At 42.9% G+C, this 23,655-nt stretch overlaps 1 protein-coding gene across 2 annotated transcripts; it reads right to left on the bottom strand.

The window, feature by feature from the left end:
- Window positions 1-12,226, bottom strand: mcm7 (minichromosome maintenance complex component 7). 2 transcript variants are annotated; one of them, XM_076988732.1, is made up of 15 exons: window positions 12,012-12,226; window positions 9,750-9,829; window positions 9,462-9,626; window positions 8,920-9,044; window positions 6,803-6,983; window positions 6,556-6,693; window positions 6,300-6,449; window positions 6,000-6,114; window positions 5,580-5,711; window positions 5,405-5,488; window positions 5,112-5,323; window positions 4,717-4,982; window positions 4,375-4,543; window positions 1,152-1,261; window positions 1-399 (listed from the first exon to the last, which is right to left on the bottom strand). In XM_076988732.1, the coding sequence occupies exons 1-15, from the start codon at window positions 12,040-12,042 to the stop codon at window positions 189-191; spliced, it is 2,169 nt and encodes a 722-aa protein (XP_076844847.1). In that variant the 5' UTR covers window positions 12,043-12,226; the 3' UTR covers window positions 1-188. The 2 variants fall into 2 exon arrangements, with proteins under 2 accessions (XP_076844847.1, XP_076844856.1); XM_076988741.1 differs by lacking the exon at window positions 12,012-12,226 and adding an exon at window positions 11,302-11,373.
- Window positions 12,227-23,655: the final 11,429 nt, after the last annotated feature.

Below are 23,655 nucleotides of genomic sequence, written 5' to 3' on the forward strand. Positions count from 1 at the left end.
TCACAAACATATTTACACATTTTATTATTTAACATAGACTGATGTCTTTTATATTAAAAAGGTAAGAAAAATTAAACGTGATTAGCAATAAGGATGCCAATTCATCAAGTTAACTTCACCTTCAAGAAAATACGAAGACAAAACTTTCACCTATATAATGGATCTGAGATGTAGAAGCAGGGCAATGTTCACACAAAGGTGATGCGTGTGCGCGCCTGGTTGATCTGCCACACGTTGAGCTCTTCATACTCATCCAAGGCAGCCTGAAACTGGGCTGGAGTGAAACCACGGGACACACAACGGTGCTCCGCCTCGGGCAACCGCACAGCCTTCACCTTACCCCCCTCTCCAGACAACTCCCTCACCAGAGAGAAGATCACATCCGCTGGCCGCTGGGTCCTACACACACACACACACACACACACACACACACACACACACACACACACACACACACACACACACACACACACACACACACACACACACACACACACACACACACAGTCATATGCTGCTACAGAAAAACTTTACATCTCCAGATAAATAAAAAAGATAGGTGGACATGTACAATACCAAAGAACACGATTTTAAAATATTTGTACTTTAGATAGATATACTTTATTGATCCCAGAGGGAAATTGTTATTATTATTTAAACTTAATGCATAGTTTTAATAAATATAGTAAACCTTGTTAAATGTTCTTGATTGGATTAACTGTGAACTGTGCCACTGTCACCAACCAAGTGCTACCTGTGTCTGTGCCACAACTGTGCTACACTGTGTTCAAGATCAGCTAGTGTAGGGTCAGGTTAGAATTAACCAACCCTAGTGTACCCAGCTGTAGGGTTGGGTTAGGGTTAACTAACCCTAGTGTACCCAGCTGTAGGGCTGCACTGCATGCACACGTGTCACATAGATGTGTGAAAGGAAAAGGGGAGGAAAAAAGTTCAGCTTGAGGGGGATTTTAAGGGTCAAGACTGCAGTTTCTGCACGGAAGCATAAAAATTCCACAAAATTTACTGGTGTAAAGTGGGAGGGGGTGGGGGTGCGCACAGAAACCCCTGCTGGGTCTTTCCTTTAAAAAATAAAACACTGCTTGGAAGTTATAGACAGAGACAAAACTACACTGGGGTGTGTATAGACCTACCTGGTGGTGGTTGATTTGTCAGGCTGCAGTGAGTCTTTGCTCATCTCCATTAGTCTCATGGCTTCGTTCACATCCTCCTTCTCCACAACATCAACCATCCGCAATCGTGCCTATCCAACACACAGATAAAATCAACTACTGTGCCTGGGCTGCACGCTACAGAGCAGCACACATACAGAGTCACATGGCCATACTTCGTAATACACCTGGCGCTATAAATGAGGGTCAGCAGGGTGTCAGTTGAGGGGGCTCCCACGGAGAGTTGTGCCGGCACTGTCAGACCGAGACAAGTGCAATGCCTTATGGGAAAATCAGCAATTGCCCAAGTCTCCGCCTCTCAACACCAGCTAACCTCTCTACAGGACACATCCAACAGTAAAGCTCCTCCTCTTTGTGGGAGAAGCAGTTCGAGGCCCAGTCAGTTTTGCATGGGTTTGCACAGCGATTCTGATGAAGGCTGACTGCCCACCCCGCAAAGCTGACCGCTACCACGACAACAGCAAGACGAGAGAAGAATCCGCATAAATCATCAGTATGATGGGGTGTGTGCACACTCACACTCAAAATGATACTACAATGAGACTTGGGTTCTAGTACCCAGAAAATGCAGCTTGCGCAATATGCTCCAGAAAACTCAAAAAAGGTCCAAATAAAACCAGGAAATAATCACCAGCAGGAAACAGACTAAAAACAAACAAACCAACCCCACAAGCGTCTTAATTCAGATTAGACCAAACTAGATAATACACAGTGGTGCAGGCCTGGTGGCAGCTTCTCTGAACAATGGAGAGTCAGTCTCAACGATCTCATTGAGATGAAAGAATTCAAGAAAACCAGCAGCAACCACATCACAGTGTGGGAATAAGTGCACAAGCCAAAGGAGACATGCGAGTTCAGAACACGGAGGACACAGCAGCTGAGACAGAAGAGCAGCGTATGGTGGACGTGAACGAGAGAGAAAGACCTGGTGGTGTCCCAGACACCAAAATACATGAACACATGTCACTCAAGCCTAGTGCAAAGTAGCTCATTCAGTACTCAATTATACACAAGTCCAAATATATAGCAACAGATCCTCTTTCATGTTTGAGTGATGATTCTTGGCCGTTTGATTTGTGTTAAGTCTGCTATGCTGCTGTGTCTCTGTAAGTGCTGATTCTGCAGTAGACGTATTCAACTACCTGCACAAACAGCACTTTTAAAACCCAGCAGCCCATAGAACACCCCCCCCCCCCCCAACTTAAACACCAATGTTCCACCAGTAGTTCAGCTGTGGTCCTCAGCTGAAAGTGCAAGAACCTTTACTTGATCCCAACTAGGGCTGCCATGATTAGTCGACTAGTCACGACTATGTCGACTACTAAAATAGTCGACGACTAATTTATTAGTCGATGCGTCGTTTTTTTCCTCTCCAAACTGCTGCGACAGTTTCCACTGCTGCGTCTGCGTTTCTGTCCTTGACGCACATGCGCAGTAGGGGAAACCGGGGTAGACAGTTGACGACATCCCAAGACGTTATACAGACAGGTTCTGGTATCGTGGCTACCCGGCTACGGAACTCAAAAGTGCGGGATCATTTTCGGGTTCCGAAACGCGTGCAATATCTGCAAGGCAGAACTTGCCTTCCACGGCAGCACAACCGCGATGTACGAGCATGTACCTGAAGCATGTTGTGGCATTGTGACAACAATGATGAATAGGGACCGTCATCTCTGTAATCTAAATTGCTAGTTAGCTGCTAAAGTTACCATAAACAGAGCGTTAACTTAGTACTTACTTATCGCAGGGTTGCCAAGTTTTCAAGATCACTTGGAGTGAGATTTGATCTTGGGGGGGGGGGGGGGGGGGGGGGGGGGGTTGTGACCTCCATGGATTCGTGGGAGGTGTCACGTCAACTTGAGGCATACCAGCACTACTCACATATTCACCTAGCCCAGGGGTGGCCACTTGTAAATTGTTGATTGGGGGGGGGGGGGGGGGGGGGGGGGGGGGGGGTTGGCGAGTGTAGACTGTTGACGGGGGGGGGGGGGGGGGGGGGGGGGGGGTGTAATGGAAAAAAAAAGTATTATATCACCAGTACTTGGCGAATTAGTAACTCGTGTGAGCGTGTGAAGACAGTCAAATGCGTGTTTTCCACTACGCCAGTTTTAAAGTTGGGTTGTCAACTTTTCAAGATCACTTGGAGTGAGATTTGAACCTAACCGGGGGGGGCAACGTAACTTGTTACCGGCCGGGGTGTAAAATGGACACAAATTAAATATTATATCGCGATTGCCAGTGGTTGTTGCCAGAGCGAACTAGTAACTCATTGAATCATAGATGTGGATCAGAGGTAAATAAACTAGATTTTTTTTTCGGCGTGAGAAATCGGGTGCGTGAGCGTGTGAAGACGGTTAAATGCGTGCGTCTCACTCTCAATGCGTGAGAGTTGGCAACCCTGCTTATCGCTGTAGCTGTAAAAGTTAACATTAGTGATGGCGATTTGTTTCATTAGCCTTAGCACACATTCGTGTATTTTCTGTAACGTCAGTGAGACCAAAACTTTATTTTTGTGAATAAAAATCAGGTCCCTACCTAATTTGATTTAAATGTAACGAAGTTTGATGCCAGAGACTAATGAAAGAAAGAAAAACCTAAAAAAAATTATTTATTAATGTAGGCCTATTTATTTTTGTTTTTTAAGGCAGTGCCTTATCCTTATTTTAATAATTGTTTGTTGCAACAAGCTGCACATTTCATTAAAGGTTTAATGAACCATTATCTTAATTGTTTTTATTTTTAGTTATAGCTGAAATCTAATGATGGTTATGTAATAGCAGTTGCATTCTAGTGTATGTTTTATATTCAATTAACGTACAATCCAACTAGTCGACTAATCGTAAAAATTAATCGGTGATTAGTCGACTATTAAAATAATCGTTTGTGGCAGCCCTAATCCCAACCTCAACTACAACAAACGCCGACCTCTTGTTCTCTGTGATCCAATTGGCTACTTGGAGGAAGGTGTCAATAAGATCTCTGAGCAGCCCAATGCCAACCACTCCAACGGTGACTACGCCCAGCGTGTGGCAGAAGTGCCCACACTGCGGTAGAAGACACACACTACCTGCACTGTAAGCACTTTACCACACACTGGTCTCACTGACACCCCCATCTGGACTCAAACACACTGACAAGGTAGAAGAGACTTGCATACGTGACACCACATTCACACGGGTCTCACCAGCGCTGTGGACAGGCGGAGTATAGATAGAAGTGTGCGGGCAGAGGTGAAGGTGGTGTCTTTACTGACACGGGCCTCCTTCCTCATCTCCACATACGCAGCCGTGATGTAATCAGCTAGAGCCTCAGGAACCACGGGCTGCCTCTTTTTACACTTGTTCAAATAACGTCTGGAGACACACAAGGAGAAAGGGGAGGGGCAGAAAAGGAGTTTTTCCAAATTACATCATTGAGAAAATGAAGACACCCCCAGTAACGTGAGGACGCACAGACTGTGGTCATGGTTGGTGTGTACCCTAGGGTTAGGGTTAGTGTGTACCCTATAACCCTGTGAGCGTCTCACCTCATGAGCTTCATGTCGATGGGGGAGAAGTGTGTGGGCGGCTGCCTGCAGTGCTGGTGCACGTAGGTGATATGCTGAGCCAGGCGCAGGTCGTTATCGGCATCCGGTTTGTCCTGGATGAGCCACAGCAGGTCAAAGCGGGACAGAAGTGCGGCTGGCAGCTGGATGTTCTGCTCGATACTCTTACGTGGGTTGTACCGCCCATACGCAGGGTTAGCTGCTGCCAAGATTGAACAGCGTGCGTTCAGAGAGGTCATAATCCCAGCCTGAGATAGAGGGGGGGAGGGGGGTGTTCAGAGAGGTCATAATCCCACCCTGAGATAGAGGGGGGAGGGATGTTCAGTTTGTTCTTTTTCTGTTCTTTTCAGCTTGTATGACCAGCTGGTCCTTGTTACCTTGGCGATAGATATGGTCTGCTGCTCCATTACTTCGTGAATGGCTGTGCGGTCAGCGTCGGCCATCTTGTCAAACTCATCAATGCAGCACACACCAAAATCCGCCAGCACGAGAGCCCCGCCCTCCAGGGTCATCTCCCCAGTAACCGGGTCACGCATAACTGCTGCCGTCAAACCCACACCAGAGGAGCCTCGACCAGTAGTGTACTGACCTGGAGTGATGGTGGAGAAGGGAGTCTAGACACTGCAGTAAACATTGAGAAAGAAATGTGGAGGGATGCTGGGACACTCACTGCGAGGTGCAAGTCGGTCAATGTAGGACAACAGTTGAGATTTGGCCACACCAGGGTCCCCCATCAGACAGATGTTAATATTACCTACACACACAGGAAAATGTAAATACCTGCTCGAGCAAGTTAACCAATTTAGCCACTGCATCTATACTGGTGACTGGGGGGGTTCTCTGACCTCTGATCTTCATCCCACGAGGGGCCTGCTCAACTCCACCCACCAGCAATAGCAGTAGAGCTTTCTTCACATCCTCATGGCCATAGATTTCTGGGGCAATCGAACCCGACAACTTCTCATAGAAGTCTTCCTCTACACACAGACACAGAGGTTATGCACCACCCAACTCTGCTAGACCAAGGTGTTTACATCAACAGAAACGCAGGACACTGCTACAGTTTTACAGTAACAGCTCAACAAATACATAAATCATTTACTTAGTTAACAGCTTTGGACGGGAACCTTAAGACCAACTCCAAGATTATCAATGAATGTAGTGAGGCTTCATGTCAGTAGCATGAACATAGTGGCCCTACAGTGTGATATTTCACTGTAAAGAGAGCAGTCAAGAATGAGCTTTCTACAGCCCCACACACAAACCTGTGATTTGTCTTAACTCTTCTTCACTCAGTTCCTCTGTGCCAAGTTCATCATCCTCAGTTTTATTCATGAGTGTAATACAGTGAACCTCCAGATAGGTCTCAGACAGCAAACCCTGAGAGAACGAGAGGAAACCTGCAGTGCTGTCTGGTGTTTAAATTGACGCAAGTATGTAACACCCAGGTCAGAGAAAGATATGCCTGATATGAAGAGATCATGTGTTTCAATGTTGGCGGGTCTCTGAAGTTCATAATTGATGAAGAACCTGTTGCCCCGTTCAGTATGGTGAGGTATGTTTACCTGCACAGCCTGTCGGAAACCAGAGCGAAGGAGAGGGAGGAAGACTCCAGAAACAGCCACGTGATCTCCAGGCTGTGCCATACGCGTGTTTTCTCCACGTGCATACAGAGTCATACTGCGTGGAATATTCCCCACAGGAACCTGGTCACTCTGTTTAAAAATACATTTTGTCAAAAGGGAGTAAAAAATCACATCAACTGTGATGTCAGGACTGGTATCACATCATCTGTGATGTCAGGACTGGTATTTTACCCACATGCTCCTGGATGCGCAGCTCCTGAAACTTGATGAACTTTGACCCCCGTGTCTGCAGGTAGAGGCGTCCCCCTGACTTGTTAGTGACACACTCCTGACTAGGGCACATTATGAGTGGCATGAAGCTTGGAGACGCAATCTGCAAGAAGAGGGTCAACAGGTCACACAATACTGAACACTGATACAATACTTGGCCAAGTTAGGCAATGCGGGGAGAAAAGAAACCTAACAAACAAAACCCCAAGTACCGGTTGGTAGGTCTCCGCTCCACACTGGTCACATGTATATGTAGCAACAGCCATCATGGGCTTGACCTCAGTTGCCCTGGTAACGATGCCCCTGACGGTAACAAGTTTGCCAATGTGATCTGCCTTGACATCCCGTACGACCTCTGGTTTAGATGTGGAGGGAGGACGAAAATATACCTCACTAGAGAGAGAGAGAGAGAGAGAGCACCCATTAGTTTCCCTTATTTTAGGAACAAGAGGCTGTATTAAACTTGCATACAACAAAACATTGTTTAGTTTTGCTTTTCATCATTTACGTGCACGACCTTTGGCCCCTTCCTAATGGCAGACAAAAGGACAGACCATTCAGATTCAGAGATTGAAAACTTACCAAACCACCATTGCGAATAAGCAAACCACACACACACACACACACACACACACACACACACACACACACACACACACTAACTGGACTCACTGCTCTAGTGAAGCCCTGCTCCCTCATTGTGTTTGCAGAATATGGGAGAATATACAGGTGCATCTAAATAAATGAGAATATCATCAAAAAGTTCATTTATTTCAGTAATTTAATACAAAATGGGAAACGCATATATTATATAGATTCATGACAGAGATCCAAGTGTTCAAATCACATTCAAAATCGTCAAATTTTTATGATTTTGGGTTTTCATTGGCTGTAAGCCATAATCAACATTAACAAAAATAATCACTTGAATTAGATCACCATCATGACTCTATATAATACATGTGTTTCACTTTTTGTATTGAATTACTGAAACTTGATATTCTAATTAAATGAGATGCACCTGTAATGTTCAGGTGTGTTAAGGTCTACAGCAAAATAATGTAACGAAAAAAAAAAACTACAGCATTGTCAATTTATTCCCAAGTGAAGAATATTCATATTAAAAGGGTTGTTCAGAAACACCGTTCAGAAATGGGCTGCAAAGAAGTTTTTTTGGTTTTGTGGCAAAAAAAATTTAATAACAGGCTAGAAATGAATTCATTACAAGTAAAACAAGATATAGAATATTTTCATCCTTGAGTTTTGTTTCCTGAACCCAGGACCGTTTTCTTTGAGAGTTCAGTACATATGAATGGGAGACTGGGAGCTACCAGAGAACTGGTATAACTGGTCTTTGGCTCTCTGCAGCAGCTTCTGGCGCCACCTGGTGGTGCGTTTTGGAACACGGCTGCTTCATCACATCATCTCACGTTTTAGGTTGGCAATAGCCTGGAAGGACTGAAGTGATTTTCATGCATGCTAGGCATGAATGTCCCATGATATCACACTGCCACAGTAAATGTCTAATAAAACATTTTCATAGGACTGGAACAGAGTTACTGTAATAAGATAACCTTTGTATTGCTTGTACTGAGAACGTTATGCTGTGCTGCATAGCTAAAAACCCATACGAGAACAACTCCATTGCATGGACTCCTGCACAGGGAAACGTGTCCAAACACCCCTTAAATATTTTTATCCAAGGAAAAGGAAAGCCAGTAAACACATTAAAATGCATGCAATTATATATGGAATATGTATTACATATATTACAAGTTACATTTGTACTACATTACATAAGTATTACAGTATTACCAAACTGAGACCCGTAATAGTCCAGGACATCAAAACTCCCATTAACAGACGGCAAATTGCACAAAACACAAATGAAAAAATTATGGGCTGCTTAAGAAGCTACAAGATCATCACAGTACAAAACATTAATTGTACTGAAAACACAGTGTACTGGAAGACAATAATAATTTAAGAGGATCTAAAAATCTTTTCCAGGGGTTTTTTCTAATTTCACCCCAGAAAGTGTCTCACTGAGCAAGAAGAGCTGAAGAAGCGTAGACAGAGATCCAAGCACATAAGGTGTTTAGTCTGCACACTGGTGGTGGTTAGGTCACTGCACATTCTTACATGCGCATCATCTTGTTCAAGTGTTATCTTTACAGTATTCATGTGTACGGTTAGACAGTGTGTGGAAGTCTGGTGGGAATGTAAAGAACAGACTCGGTTGGAACACGAACCCTTTACGCTTAAATATAAATTCTAAACTAAACATGTCTAATATGTACAAACATATCCAACAGGTGCAGAGACTCACAATCTCCTCATGAGGTCCACAGGGTATTGGTTCCTGGAGTCACGCACGTCTGCAGGATCACAACCTCTTGTTTCCATCATCAGACGGTGTTCAATGTAAACATCCAATGCATCTTTTGCCACCACCTGAAACATTTAACACATCCACTGGTTGAAGAACAAACGTCAGACTGCACGGATTAGAAACAAATGTCTTTTCTCAAAGTCTGAAATTTTCAAAATAAACAAGTTAACCCCATCATGAAGGAGTCTTGAGAAAGACTGTGTGGTTTCACACTATTGCTCATTTTAGAGGGGGACTACTTTGATAATCAAACGGACAAGTTTTCAAATAACCAACTATGAGCTGTGACCAGTACTTGGATATTCTAAAGCTCAACATGACATTCTGCAGAACTCTTGCACAAGGACCATAATTAAACAGAAAACAGCCGAACAATACGTATTCATTTAAAAACATAACCCAAATGGTTCTAGGTTATATAGTTATATTTTCTAGTAAGTGTGCTTGGTGTGAACGGCGTTGAATGGGGATGTGCACACCTCTCGTTCACGGTACTCAGGAAGTAGCTCATGTATGGCATCTGCGAACAGTCCAGTGTAGCGTTTAGTGTTCTCACACACACTCTCCACCAGCTGAGGGTCTTCTTCTGCTACATCATCCAGATCCACCACCAATGCCACCTGCTCTCTGTGTGCCAGAGCCACCTACACACACCAATACCCAAACCAGTGAAGTATATTTATACATGCTTGCAGACAACACATACCTTTACAAAAAAAATTTTTCTTCATAGGACAGAAATCAGAGGAAGGTCAAAATTCACTCACCAGTTGAGCTCCATATTTAAACACTTTTTTTCCAGATTCATCATCTTTGTAGAATTCTTGCAGGAACTGCTTACACTTCTCTGTGTGCACACACAGACACAAACTCAACAGCACAATCACAGCACATAATAAAGACAGAGACAGCAAGTCAATAGATAGATAAAGATTCTCCTCATGTTGAAACCAATCTCATGTTTTATTTCTGAGGAATAAACACATTGCACAAGCAAACGAGACTCACTAAAATCAGGGGACAAAATCTAGACTCTTAAGAGTTCATCCATTGACAAACATCACGTGATGTACGCCTCCCACAGACAGAGGAAGTACCAACAAAGTGCATTAAGAGACACAACCAAAACAAACGGGGAAAAAACAACCCAACTTCAGATCGTTTTAAAATCTACATATTTAAAGCAAAGACTAGCATACATGTCCGAATACGATTTACACTACGCACGTACACTACATCCAATGGAAACAAATAAAATGCATTACTTAATAAATAAGTGTGCATGCATTCAAAAACCGTATATAACCGGGGCCAACATCCATTTTGTTTATCCCAACATGAAATTTCGGTCGCATCTGATCTCTTTGTTGAAGAGCGAGACACGATATAACGGTGTTTACCGTAACCAGCACCGTTACGATATAACGACGTTTACCGTAACCAGCACCGTTACGATATAACGATGTTTACCGTACGGCCCTCGTCTTCACAGGACAAAAGGATGCGCACACGTCCACAAAACGTGTTTAGTTATCCACGGGAAAACACACGTGAACCGATTTATCGATTTAGCACATTTTACCACCCACACTCCCCCCCCACCCCCTTTTGGACCACGCCAAAAACAAGCCCCGTTTATGCTTTATACACGACCCGACACGTTTGCTCGGATGCGTCGTTTCACATCGAGGAAAGCGCCGTTCGGGGGGACCGGAGCTCCGGTTCTCCGGTAGACACACACACGGTGGCACAACTTCGCTCCACGCTGGTGGTGTAAACAAAGAAGCACATGGCGCACTAGCCCCGCTACACACGCCTCACTTCCGCCGTGTGCATCGTTATAACCATCATCAGGTACTCCGTGTGAACGCTACGATGAGAAGGTGAACCGTCCAGTTCACGGTCATGATGTGGAATTAACCCGGGTGTGGGATCACGGTGTCCGAGCCGCCACTACGCAGATGTCTCCGGACCTACCAGCCACCGAGCCTCGGCTAGCTCCCTTACTGAGGGACACGGTGTGAAGATTCACCACAATAAACGTTACTGAGAACCAGAGGAGGGTCTGTGTAGTGCCACCACACCGAGAAACAGTCCCCTTACACGGAGTGAACACATTAACTAGGGTTAGTGAACATACGGAGTGAACACACGAGCTCCGTCAGCCACGCGCGTCTAATAACGCAGCTAGCCTAGCTAGCTAACATCAACAAAGTTATAACGCTGACATTAGATACGCGAGAGAGCGCGATAAAAAAAACCCTCGTGTCCGTGTTTAATTCTCTATCTAGTTAATAACAGTACATGTGTGGCGATTACCTGCTATTTAACTGCACATCCACTTTAAACGCCAAAATAAGAGTCCGGACGCCCGCCGCGCGCGCCACGCACTCTTTGTTTAACGGTCTCATCCGGGTACTCGGTGGTTCAGGGCAGCTAACTCACCAGCACAGCGAAACTTTACACGCTCGGTTAAAAGTCTCCGCTGTTGTTCTAGTCGAAGCGCTCAACAACACTGAAGTAACGGCCAATGTCGCGGTCGTGTAGTTATTCCGCTCGGTTGAAGTAGGACAGTTAGATAGAAACACGTTCCGGTAAAAAGTCAGGACGGCGGGCGGTTATCTAGCCAACAACGGCCGACCGCCTCAACACCGCGACGGAAGCTCGGCGCGTCCAGCATGGCGGCCTTCTTTACCCAGCACTACAGAGCCGACGAACCGACCCAGCTTCACCAGCTGGAGCTACGGGCTAGCAGGTTAACACCGTGAAGTGAGGCTGGTACCGAGTTAGTCAGTGTTAGCGACCTGAACCAACACTCGCGGTTATCTCGCGGGCCTGTTAAATAAATGCACAGGTAACTTTAAAAACTTTACACAGGCGGTTAGTTACCGGAACATAAAGGTATGGCGGATAATGAAGTGTGTAGTTATATTAACGAACCGAGTACATCCTCCAAACTCCATTTTTGGTGAACCTATATGGGTTTCTAGCTAGCCAAGAGATTAAATGGGTCACACTAAATCACTCACCCTTTTCCGCCACATAATCCTTTGGTGCCATTTTCGGGGAACGAGTCAAGGTCCAGACACCAGAAGTATGCAGTGCGAATGTACGCCAAACTTCGTGTAAATTTCCAACGCCTTTGTAAATATCTACTTCTTGTGTTGCGTGTAGTAACGTGCTGACTGCAAACTCAAGAAACTGCGAAAACTGGCGCGAGTCTCTCCGCACTGTCCACCAATGAAAACACGCGTCTTTGCCTAAGAGGGCGAGGCTTCGGCATGGCGCGAAAACCGAGAGCAACGTGACATCACGTGACAACGGCGACCAATCGCTTTGTGCTGGATAAAGGCGCCAAAAACCCGTTTGACGTCAATACAGAAGTGAACAAAGGAGACCGGCTGAACTGATCCATGGAGGCGGGTTACGATGTTGGTGTTCGTAGTTACTTGTGTTTTAGCCCCTCAAAAACCCTTACAGTGTTTCTGACTCCACTTGGGTTTATTTTTAAACAGACAGTAATTTGTGTTAACTGAAACAAAAAGGTTTATTGCATTGCTACACCTCTACACTTAAATGTTGAAATTTCGCTTGTTCCTAGTGCGTACGTTGTCGTTTCAGCGATACCGTCTAACTTAGGTTAATTATCACGTCTAAATACTTATACCGTTAGTTCATCCTAGTGCGTTTAAGGTCGTTCAAATACAAACATTAGCCTATGTTTCCCATTACTACTGAACGTAATCTCTGGTAGCAGTAAAATAACTTGAGATTTGTTACTTATTTTGTTCAAGTGTCACGGCACTATGAACTATTAATTAAAGTTGACCTCTTTCTCAAATACGGGCCCGAGAAATGGCTTTGAGTTTCGTCCGCTAATCATGAAATAAAAAACACCGAAATATAGTTACAATTTTTTTAATTTACTCATTAGAATACGGTAATGGTCATCCATCACAAACAAGGAGAGACCGGAACAGTTTATTTCAGATCTCATCAGCTGATGAACCAGTGTTTGTTTCCCCATCAGTGTGTTGATTTGCTAGATTATTAAAACTGCTAGATTATCTTGTCTGGGGGGTGTGTACCTGTCTTGTTTATTATTTTTATTTTCTTACTTTATCTTGTTTTGTTTTTCTTTCTTGATATGGACCATGTAGTCTGTACCTTGTGTCTGAGGTAAATAAAGAATTGAATTGAATATCTTATCTCGCTAGCGAGTAATAGTGTGGCGTACCAGCAGTGACCGTGGATAGACTCTACGGACAGAGGTGTACTTTACCCTTATATTGTGTTGGGGTCAATTTTGACCCGTTTTCAAAGTTCAGGTGTGTAAAAAGTACTGTTTGCTTTTTTGTATTGGAATAGGATTTCATGAGATCTTCAGAAACAGCTATTTTAACACAATAAAGGCATTTTTATAATTTTAGTAAATTTTAAAATGTCTCAAATTCAAAAGTACTCTTCATGGTGTTACGGGTCACCACTGACCCAGCATAGAATACTTGCTGTTGCTCCCATCACATAAAAGGTGTGACTCACCGCACACACCCAAACACCCACCCACACAAACACACACCCATCCACACTCCCACACACACACACCCAAATACCAACCCACCCACACACACATACACACACCCACCCACCACACCACACACATATACCCACACACATACACCTACCACACACACACACACACCCTACCCAAGCACTCTCCATCTGGAATACAAACTTTCCCACAGAATATTGATACATACGTACACACACACAAACCCCCACACACACCCAGCCACCCACCAATCCACACACACATACACCCACACCCACCACATACATATACCCACACACACCAATCCACACTCCCATACACCCACCACACCACATACATATACCCACACACATACATCTACCACATACACACAGACACACCCTACCCTAGCCCTCTCCATCTGGAACACAAACTTTTCTGCAGATTATTGATACATACGTACACACACATGTGCACACATACAAAATTTTGTTTTTCGATATTTATAGCTTACACACAAACAATTGTTCTGGGCATTGTTATAGTCATTGTTATGGTCATTGTTATGGTAATTGTTCTGGGCATTGTTCTGGTAATTGTTCTGGGCATTGTTATTATCATTGTTCTGGGCATTGTTATGGATTTACAGGGTTCAATCTATAGTTTAATTTTCAAATTTGCACTTGATAAGTGTAAAAAGTAGTGGATGAATGACAGGCTATCGTCCATCTGACGTCTAGGGTTTGACACACGCAAACCCCCCCCCCGGCCCGGTCAACGATCGGCACACATGGAGCCAGAGAAATGAAACCCTGAAATTGAAAACTGTAGTTACATGGATTTAAACACATACTAAGTTAGCTATGAGGTGAGAAACAAGAATTTTCAGGCCAATTTAATTCGGTCCGTGTCGACCCGAGACACCAAGAACTGTTTACCCCGTCTAACATAAGATAAGGTTAAAATGGGCAGTTATAGGTAGTTAGAAACATTCCGATAGTTGGACGGTGTCGAGGAGGAACTTCATCTTGCATTAGACGGACACGAACGTTGACTGGGTGTTGAGACTCCCCTCGTTTACCTGTGCATATAGACGCTACCGATGATATTCGTGATTTACGTTGTTTCTATGCATAAATAAGGTAACATTTCTAATTATCCATCACTGCAAACGGTGCAGCATAATCTGTACCTAAACACACTGTATGCGTTGTCAAAATAGCTTACTGCATACTGCATTCAGTATACTGGTCCTCGTGGTAGTACAGTTTCCAGTATGTGACAAAATCAAAACACAACGGGGTCACATGAATGTGTAACCACCAGCGATTAGTGCTTGCTTAGAAGTCTCAAAATGTCAGACTATTTATCATTTGAGATGATGAGAAGATGAGAGAAGGTGGATATGTTAATATATCTACCATTATATCTTTAATTTTAGAGGAGTTTAACTCTGTTCTTCAGGCAGTTAAGAATAGCCTTTCTCACATGGATCTCTATGGATGGTATCTATGGATACTTGTAGGGATAACTGTGTGTGAATACCAGTAGCCTACAGCAAAATATGCTATCAATTTGTTCTTGTCCAATACTGTAAGTGTTTATTTATATAGCACTTTTCCAAGTAGGCCTACAAAGTGCTTTACAACAAATACAAGCATAAAAAATAGCATAAAAAGACTACATAAAACACAACATAAAAACAAATAAAATTTTATTTTATCACAACCACATGCATAAAAAAATGCTAGCCATGACCAACCTCAAATGCTACGTCGTACAAGTATGTCTTTAATCTCTTTTTAAACAACTCCTTAGACCCAGCAAGTTTAATGTCTAATGGCAGACCATTCCAAAGTTTCGGGGCACATGCAGCAAAAGCACAATCCCCCTTACTGAAATTAAACGTTACTGCAATTTACTACACATACTGCATGTGAATCTACTAACCTTTTAAAACGAAAATAAAGAAAATAAAGCTTGGGGTAATATTGAATGCTGGATTTTTGGTGACTTTGATTTTGCAAAAAAACAAACAACCCACCCCTCCAAAAATACATACATGAAATGTAAAATTTCATATGAATAATATGATGCATATATTTTTTAATTTTTGTAAAAATAATAATGAAGACAATTATTTCAAACACTAATTTATTGAAAATACACCTTCTAAACATATTACCAATTCCTATTGTTTAACTTAATCTCAGTACACCTGTCCTTTGTCTGTCATCACTGTTCAAGCTGTCATCTCCCTTGTCCATGCCCTCTAGGGGGAGCACCATCACAGCTGGGGAAAGACCCTGGAGGTGGGGATTCTTCTTTATTGGCTTGCCAGTGCCACATCCTACCACGTGTTTTCTGAGGCATTTGATGTTCCCTGAAACAACATGATGCTGTCCACCACACTGCTGAAGGGATTATGGCCATTTTCAAAAGAGTGGTCCACTTTCCTTCTCCTGCTGAACTGGAGGACACCTGTGCAGGCTTCTGTCATCTTGCTGGATCACCCGCTTTCTCTCATGTGGCTGGCAGTATTGACTGTGCCATGTTTGGATAGCGCCACCTAAGGGCTTTAAAGAGGACATATTTAATACAAAACTCACATTCTATTCAGCCGCAGGCCTTCTATGACCACAGAGGCCTTTTCCTGAATATTTTCATGGGCTTACCTGGATCAGTGCATGATGCCCGGGTCCGAAAGTGGAGCTCAGTCTATGTGCAGCAGCTCTACTATGGAGTGATTTTTGTTTCAATAGTTCCACAGAAGCAAAAGTAAATCCAAGAGCAGAAAGTATGTTATGAATGCAAAACAGAAAAAAATATATCAAAAGTATATTTTTTAAATATAATTGGTTATTTGAAACTTATTTTCGTTTGCATTTTGACAAGTTTTTGGTTCCATTGTTTTTGTTTTTTGGATTTTCCCAGTAAGAAATTCCAGATTGCTTCTGGAATCTCTCTTTGCTTCTGCTTCGTTTTTTGCTTCTGACTTTTGGAACACATTTCACATGTGGGAGGGGCTTAGATGAAGGCGTTCCTCTGCAATCTCCATTGGTCACTGATTCCAGACTGACACAGAGCTCTGAAACTGCCTCTGAGACCAAGCCACGCCCACCCCACCAGCTTCCCAGTGTTTTCAAACTTGGCGGAACACGGTGGTTCTGTTTCACAGCAACATGTAAACTGAGTTTTACCATTAAAGTTTATACAAAGGTTATAATTAATTGCTAAATGGTCTGTAAATATTGCAAATGTACACTGTATAATAACTACATATCTAACTGGGCGTGATTACTATGTAGCATTAGGTACCTCCTTCTCCACATGTCAAAAAATAACTTGTGGCTTTAATTCACTTGTGGATCAATTCTTGGGCCGTTACTATTCAACCTATATATGCTTCCATTACCACATATCATTAACAAACATGGTATTAGTTATCATCAGTATGCAGATGACACTCAAATTTATATTTCTCTAGAACCTAAAGCCCTAAAATCAATCACTACATAGATGATATACAGACATGGATGTCTGACAATTTTCTGCAACTACATAAAAAGACAGAGGTTCTTGTTCTTGGCAATGATTCACAAAGGAATGATGTCCAGACTTATTTAAATCAAATGAATCTGAATGCCAGACAATGTGTTAAGAACCTGGGCGCAGGGTTGCCAACTTTCACGCATTGAGCGTGAGACACACGCATTTGACCGTCTTCACACGCTCTCACGCCACACTTCCTATTACTCATGCCGAAAAAAAAAATCTAGTTTATTTACCTCTGATCCATATCTATGATTCAATGAGTTACTAGTTCGCTCTGGCGTCAACCACTGGCTATCGATTGATCGCAATATAATACTTAATTCATGTCCATTTTACATCCCCCGGTAACAATTTACGTTCGCCACCCCCTCCAGGTTCAATTCTCACTCCAAGCGATCTTGAAAAGTTGGCAACCCTGTGGGCGTCACCTTTGATAATGAGCTCAGCTCCAAATTACCAGAGGTGTCAAGTAAACAAATACTTTGTTACCTTACTTAAGTAGAGATTTTGGTTATTTATACTTTACTAGAGTAATTCTTTTTCAGCTTACTTTTTACTTCTACTCGTTACATTTTCACACCATTATCTGTACTTTCTACTCCTTACATTTTTAAAATAGTCTCGTTACTAATAATTACTATTTAATTTAGACTTTTTTTCATTTTAGCGTGTCATCGTTTAAAAAAAAACCCTATCCTGACTAATCGCGCCATCCGGATAAAGTGAATTTGATTGTGGTTGGATGAGAAGTATAAACATATAATATTCCGACACCCTATTGGTTTGTACGTGATCCATCGCACCTGCACACATCACACTCCAGCGAGGACGTAGCAGACGTATGTAGCTTAGTATAAATATGTCCGTGGCAGAGACTCAAGAGAATTTGAGTGAAGTGTCCCAAATAAGCACCAGCGAGGAGGTTGTTAGACAGGAAGACCAACCAACTAGTTATGGCAAAAGTGGGGCTTTTGGGAGATCAAATCAAATGAACCAATTTATTCGGAAATGATTCGATCTTGTGAAACGTTTCAATCATCACATGCCAAAGTGACATCTAGTGGGCAACTAGAGCCTAAATCCACAACGTTTTCTTTAATGGCCGGTTCAGACTACACGAATTTAGCCCGATTTTGACCCGATTTTATCGGAGCCGACAAATTGCTTGCTTCGGATCCGAATTTAAGTGTCGCGAGCGACAAAGGACCGTGTAGTATGACATAGTCCACGAGCAGTAATTTGACGTGAGCGACGCCGTCGGACTGTCCGACGAAAAGACTAGCATGTTATGGCCGGTTCAGACTACACGAATTTAGCCCGATTTTGACCCGATTTTGTCGGAGCCGACAAATTGCCTGCGTCGGATCCGAATTTCAGTGTCGCGAGCGACAAAGGTCCGTGTAGTATGACATAGTCCACGAGCAGTAATTTGACGTGAGCGATGCCGTCGGACTGTCCGACGAAAAGACTAGCATGTTAGAATTTTTTGTATTTTATCGCCTAGTTTGACATGCTCCACGATGTGCTCCCTGACGCTGACCAATAGGAAGACAGAGTGTGGCGCACAAATGTAATGTAAACTAGCCATTATTGTCAGCTTCTATGCCCCGCCCCCGCGCGATGATCTACGAACTGTTGGGAATTTTCTTCTCTGGACCCAGATGGGCCCCAACACCGCCCCGATGAACCGACTGGTTTTTGACTGAGTGGTCCAAGCAAAGTCTTGACAACAAAAGTTCTTTTTAAAATGATTTATATCGAATATAAATGAATGCAATATAATAGAAGTATACGTGGTACAAACTCTTCAGTGCACTGGTGCTAGTTTGCCTAGGAATCTACCTAACCCAAGTGGATCTCAGCAGTCTCCAAGCGAAAAGCCTCCCGTCCTGGGCGATGTCCTTTCTTTCATACTCTCTGTCCATAAGTTTAGATTTGTTAAGTTTCGATAACTCCCCAATCCTGGCTGCTCTCCATGGAAATTCACCTGCTCCTCTTCTCCCAGCCTGTGTGCCTGGTTATCTAAAAACTGCTTGCTACACATCCTGCACTGAATAGGCCCCTTCTGTTCTCCTCAAGGCCACTGAGGCCTCCTTACTCCTGCTTTCCCACAGTCTCCCTGAAAAACACTAAATTGACACATCAAGTTATTAGCCTTTAATTTTCTTTTTTCCAACATTCCCCCTTTTAGACCAAAACATTGGTCTAACTCTAGTCTAATACAAAATTCTATCTAGCCCAGTGCACTTTTTTAAAAGAAAGACAATCATAAAAATTCCTAAATGTGTATACATTCATAGTGTGACTATGTCAGTTAGTACAACGTCTATGTGTTCTTTTATGTGATTTGTGGGTTCTGGATCACTCCCCAGTCGTGGGCCGAGACCTTTCAGACTATTCGGAGATGCCCCCCTTCATCTCCCACGGTCTCGTGACTTGACGTTGTCCCCGAGACCCAGGTCCCGCCTGTTGGGAGATCACCTCGACCCGTTCTGTTAATGTGCCCATGTGTCATGCATATTACTTCTAAGCTAGTGAATCGGCTTTCATGTGCTGTTGGTTGTGCTCTAATGTGTGGTGCGTCTTCATTCTTCATCAGTCGCAGACGCTGCCAACACCTACAAAGCAAGCCTAATTAATCAAAAACAACAAGTTTTTCACACGGAATCGTCTTCTTCGGATGATAGGTCATCATCATCCGCCATCAGTGGCATAGTGTATGGTGGTGGGTTCTTTGCGTCCCCCTTCTCAATCGCGGCTGTGATCAACCTTTGGGTGAGAGATCTGATACGTGGTATACAACAACATCCACAAATAACAACAATTGCAATAAACACTGCTACTGACATAAACAAAGACATAATTAGTGCCTTCCATTTCCCAAACACCTTAGTGAACCACTCCTCCATGGGGTTACTGATACCTGAGGCCTCCTGCATCTCCTTAGATAACGCCTTCAGTCCGTCCAGAGCTCTGGTCACCGACCCGTCCGGTGCGGTGTTATTGGGAATAAAGGTACAACAGTTGTCGCCAAACATAAAACATACACCCCCTTTTTCCGCCAGGAGCATATCTAGAGGACGATGTTTGGTCAGTGACTAACGTGTAGTGTTGCCAGCAGAGGTGGGGACTCGAGTCACATGACTTGGACTCGAGTCAGACTCGAGTCATCAATATTAAGACTTTTGACTTGACTTGAAAAAATATTCAGAGACTTAGACTTGACTTGGACTTTTACACCAATAACTTGGGACTTGAATTGGACTTGAACCTGTTTACTTGCAAAGACTTGATTTTTTAACCCCAAATCTAAATTTTAAAACGCATATTAATATTTATAAAGTGCGCCCCATTAATTTCATTTCTGTCCTTCTGACGCAGACCGGTCCTCTGCTTTTCCACACTCTGTACGTGTGTGTGTGCATGAGCTGCAGCACAACCAATCAAATGGGGGGGGTCAGCGAACGTGAATTGTTACCGGGCGGGGTGTAAAATGGACACAAATTAAGTATTATATCGCGATCGATCGATTGCCAGTGGTTGGCGCCAGAGCAAACTAGTAACTCATTGAATCATAGATGTGGATCAGAGGTAAATAAACTAGATTTTTTTTTCGGCGTGAGAAATCGGATGTGTGGCGTGAGAGCGTGTGAAGACGGTCAAATGCGTGTGTCTCATGCTCAATGCGTGAGGGTTGGCAACCCTGGATTCTGTATCTGAACTCAGGTAAGAGAGCCTCTCTCTGTCACCATCATAATATCCAGTTCTATCTCAGCATGGATTGTGATTTTGAAATCGAGAAAAAAATATATTGACAAAAGTGGAGCGAGTTTTCAGCTATGGGGGCATCATTCTACGGCCTCATCATGCACAAATGACATACAGACTTTTGGCCAGTTTGGTCTTTTGCAAATGCAATGCAGAATAGTTTACTGAAATGTCTAAAGTTGCAGATTCCTGTTAATTGTTCAGTTCTTATATTTGTTTGTCTTGTGTCACTCACACATGGACACACATGTTTTCTAAGAAACCAGATAAGAGAAGAGAGGGAAAAATGCTGTTATGGTTCTTTGTATTGTACTGTGAAAATATCAGCACTTTTTATTTGAACATGGAGTTCTACTTATGACTTTCACAGAATATTTATTTCTGGAAAATTGTAGTTTAAAGTATGAATATTTTTGCAGCTAAGTTTAAAAAATTGAACTGTGCAATAAAGAGGTGTAATTTAAATTTTTTTTATACTTCGTGTTTTCAGTTGCACATGTTTTATCAAGATTTGAGGAGAATACAGATTTAAAAAAGAACACATGTCTATTATTTACATTTAAAATATACCTGCAACATTGGTTAAAAAAAAAAAAAAGACTCGAAAGGACTTGAAATTCCAAGTTTCAGACTTGGGACTTGACTTAACGGTTGCCTGTCTTGACTCGAGACTTGACTTGAGTTGACTTGTCTTTGCTTGAGACTTGACTCGGGACTTGAGGATAAAGACTTGGACTTACTTGAGACTTGCAAAACACTGACTTGGTCTCACCTCTGGTTGCCAGTTCCTCAAGTACGACATGAAATGAATATAACTGCTAATCTGACATAGTGAACATCGTGAGGGACAAAAAAGTCGTGTAGTCTGCGCTTGGCATTAGAATTTTTTGTATTTTATCGCCTAGTTTGATATGCTCCACGATGTGCTCCCTGACGCTGACCAATAGGAAGACAGTGTTCTGTGGCGCACAAATGTAAACATGGCGAAGAGAAAGCGGGACGCTGCTCCTGGAGTTCACTGGACCAGCATATCAGAAGATAGGTTTGTTGAGCTGTGGCAACAATTTCCTCTTTTTTGTGCTTTTCTGAGCATAAAAGCACTACCACCACGCAAAGCGCTTCTGTAGCCATTATTGTCAGCTTCTATGCCCCGCCCCCGCGCGATGATCTACGAACTCACGCCGGGACGAGGACGATGTTTGGTCGGTGACTAACGTGTAGTGTTGCCAGTTCCTCGAGTACGACATGAAACGAATATAACTGCTAATCTGACATAGTGAACATCGTGAGGGACAAAAAAGTCGTGTAGTCTGCGCTTGGCATAACAGAAATAGAAGTAATTAAAAATGACATGAAATATTCCCCCATAGCATATTGTCCCTAAATAAATTTTAGTCATGAAAACATATAATTTTGCAGAGAACAGGGTTGTTTTAATGATGTCATTAAGATGTATTTTTCATTATGATACACTGTCAGTGGATAACTGACATCAGTGGCGTGCACAGACATTTTGGGGGGCAAGTGCTCGGGGGGGTGGTGGTGAAGGGTGGTGTGCACTTTTTAGCGCACATGGAACACTTCATTATAAAAAAATTACAAGCATATGTTGAATGAAATGTGACATTTTATTTGTAACATTCTCTAAACGTGAGTTTTCATTGGAGAAAAGTCACGCAGCGAACTGATAAAATTTAAAATTCATATCCAATATTACAGTCATGTCACTCAGTTAACTTCTGTTTACCCTCCACTGTCTGCAGGCCTTGTTGCATATATTTTGCAATTAGTAAATCAATATAGGCCTACAATTAAGACAGTAAATAGACCAAAAAGTATGAGAAGGAGTTATAGGCTATGCAGATGGGCATTTTTCACAGGTAATGGGGAACTTCCCGTTTCATCTTTCACAAATGAATGTGTTAATTTATGTTGTCTAACAAAACCTATACAACAGAAAATATTCAGCTTAACACATAGATTTGCAAACTCTACCTTAATTATTTGTATGTGGTCGTCCTCACGTTATCTATCATTGATTTGGGCTAAAGCGACTAGTTTATCAGGTGACTAGTCAGCTAAAAATGCTTAGTAGTTTGGTGCTGTATGTCACATTTTACTGTACAACAAAATGCAAACGGTACGATTTGACTTTGATGTGTATGTGACCTGGCTGGTGGGGCACGGGGGAAGAAGTCTATCTGTGACCGTGTGTGCTGTGCTGAAGACGCTTCTTTCCACTCGCTGAACTGAACTGCTGCTGCAGCGCATCTGGTGTGACAAAGGAAGAGAGAGCTCGGGTGTGTGCAATGTGGTGGCTCATTTCAGGGCATTGTTTTTAATCGCTCAGGTTTTCAAAAGATCATTTCAGATTCAAACCGACCTCAGTAAAATGATTTTAAAAAACCCAGAAGTTTCAAAAGGGCACTTTCGTTGATAAAGGGCACCACGTGATGTCTATGTGTGCACGCCACTGACTGACATTATTCATTTTACATTGCAAGGTAGGGAAATGCTTGTGTAATCCTTTTTTTATTAAACATTACAAGTAATCAGTAAACATTCTGATCTCAGACCAGCTGCTTGAACTTAAGTGCGGACTAAAACGTGTGAAAAGATTCTAAACGTATCGAAACTGCGTAACATAACAAATCCCATTTTTGGAACAGTCACGTGACTTTCCCATTTTGATACGGACCTCGAAACAGTGGCTGTGTTCGAAATAGTCTACTACATACTACTGGCATACTGATCGAGCCCCAAATCAGTATGTCGTATGCAGTATGTGACCAAAATGAAAATTTCCAGTACGCGAAACA

The sequence above is a fragment of the Brachyhypopomus gauderio genome, chromosome 2, assembly GCF_052324685.1.
Source record: "Brachyhypopomus gauderio isolate BG-103 chromosome 2, BGAUD_0.2, whole genome shotgun sequence".
NCBI classification, from domain to species: Eukaryota; Metazoa; Chordata; class Actinopteri; order Gymnotiformes; family Hypopomidae; genus Brachyhypopomus; species Brachyhypopomus gauderio.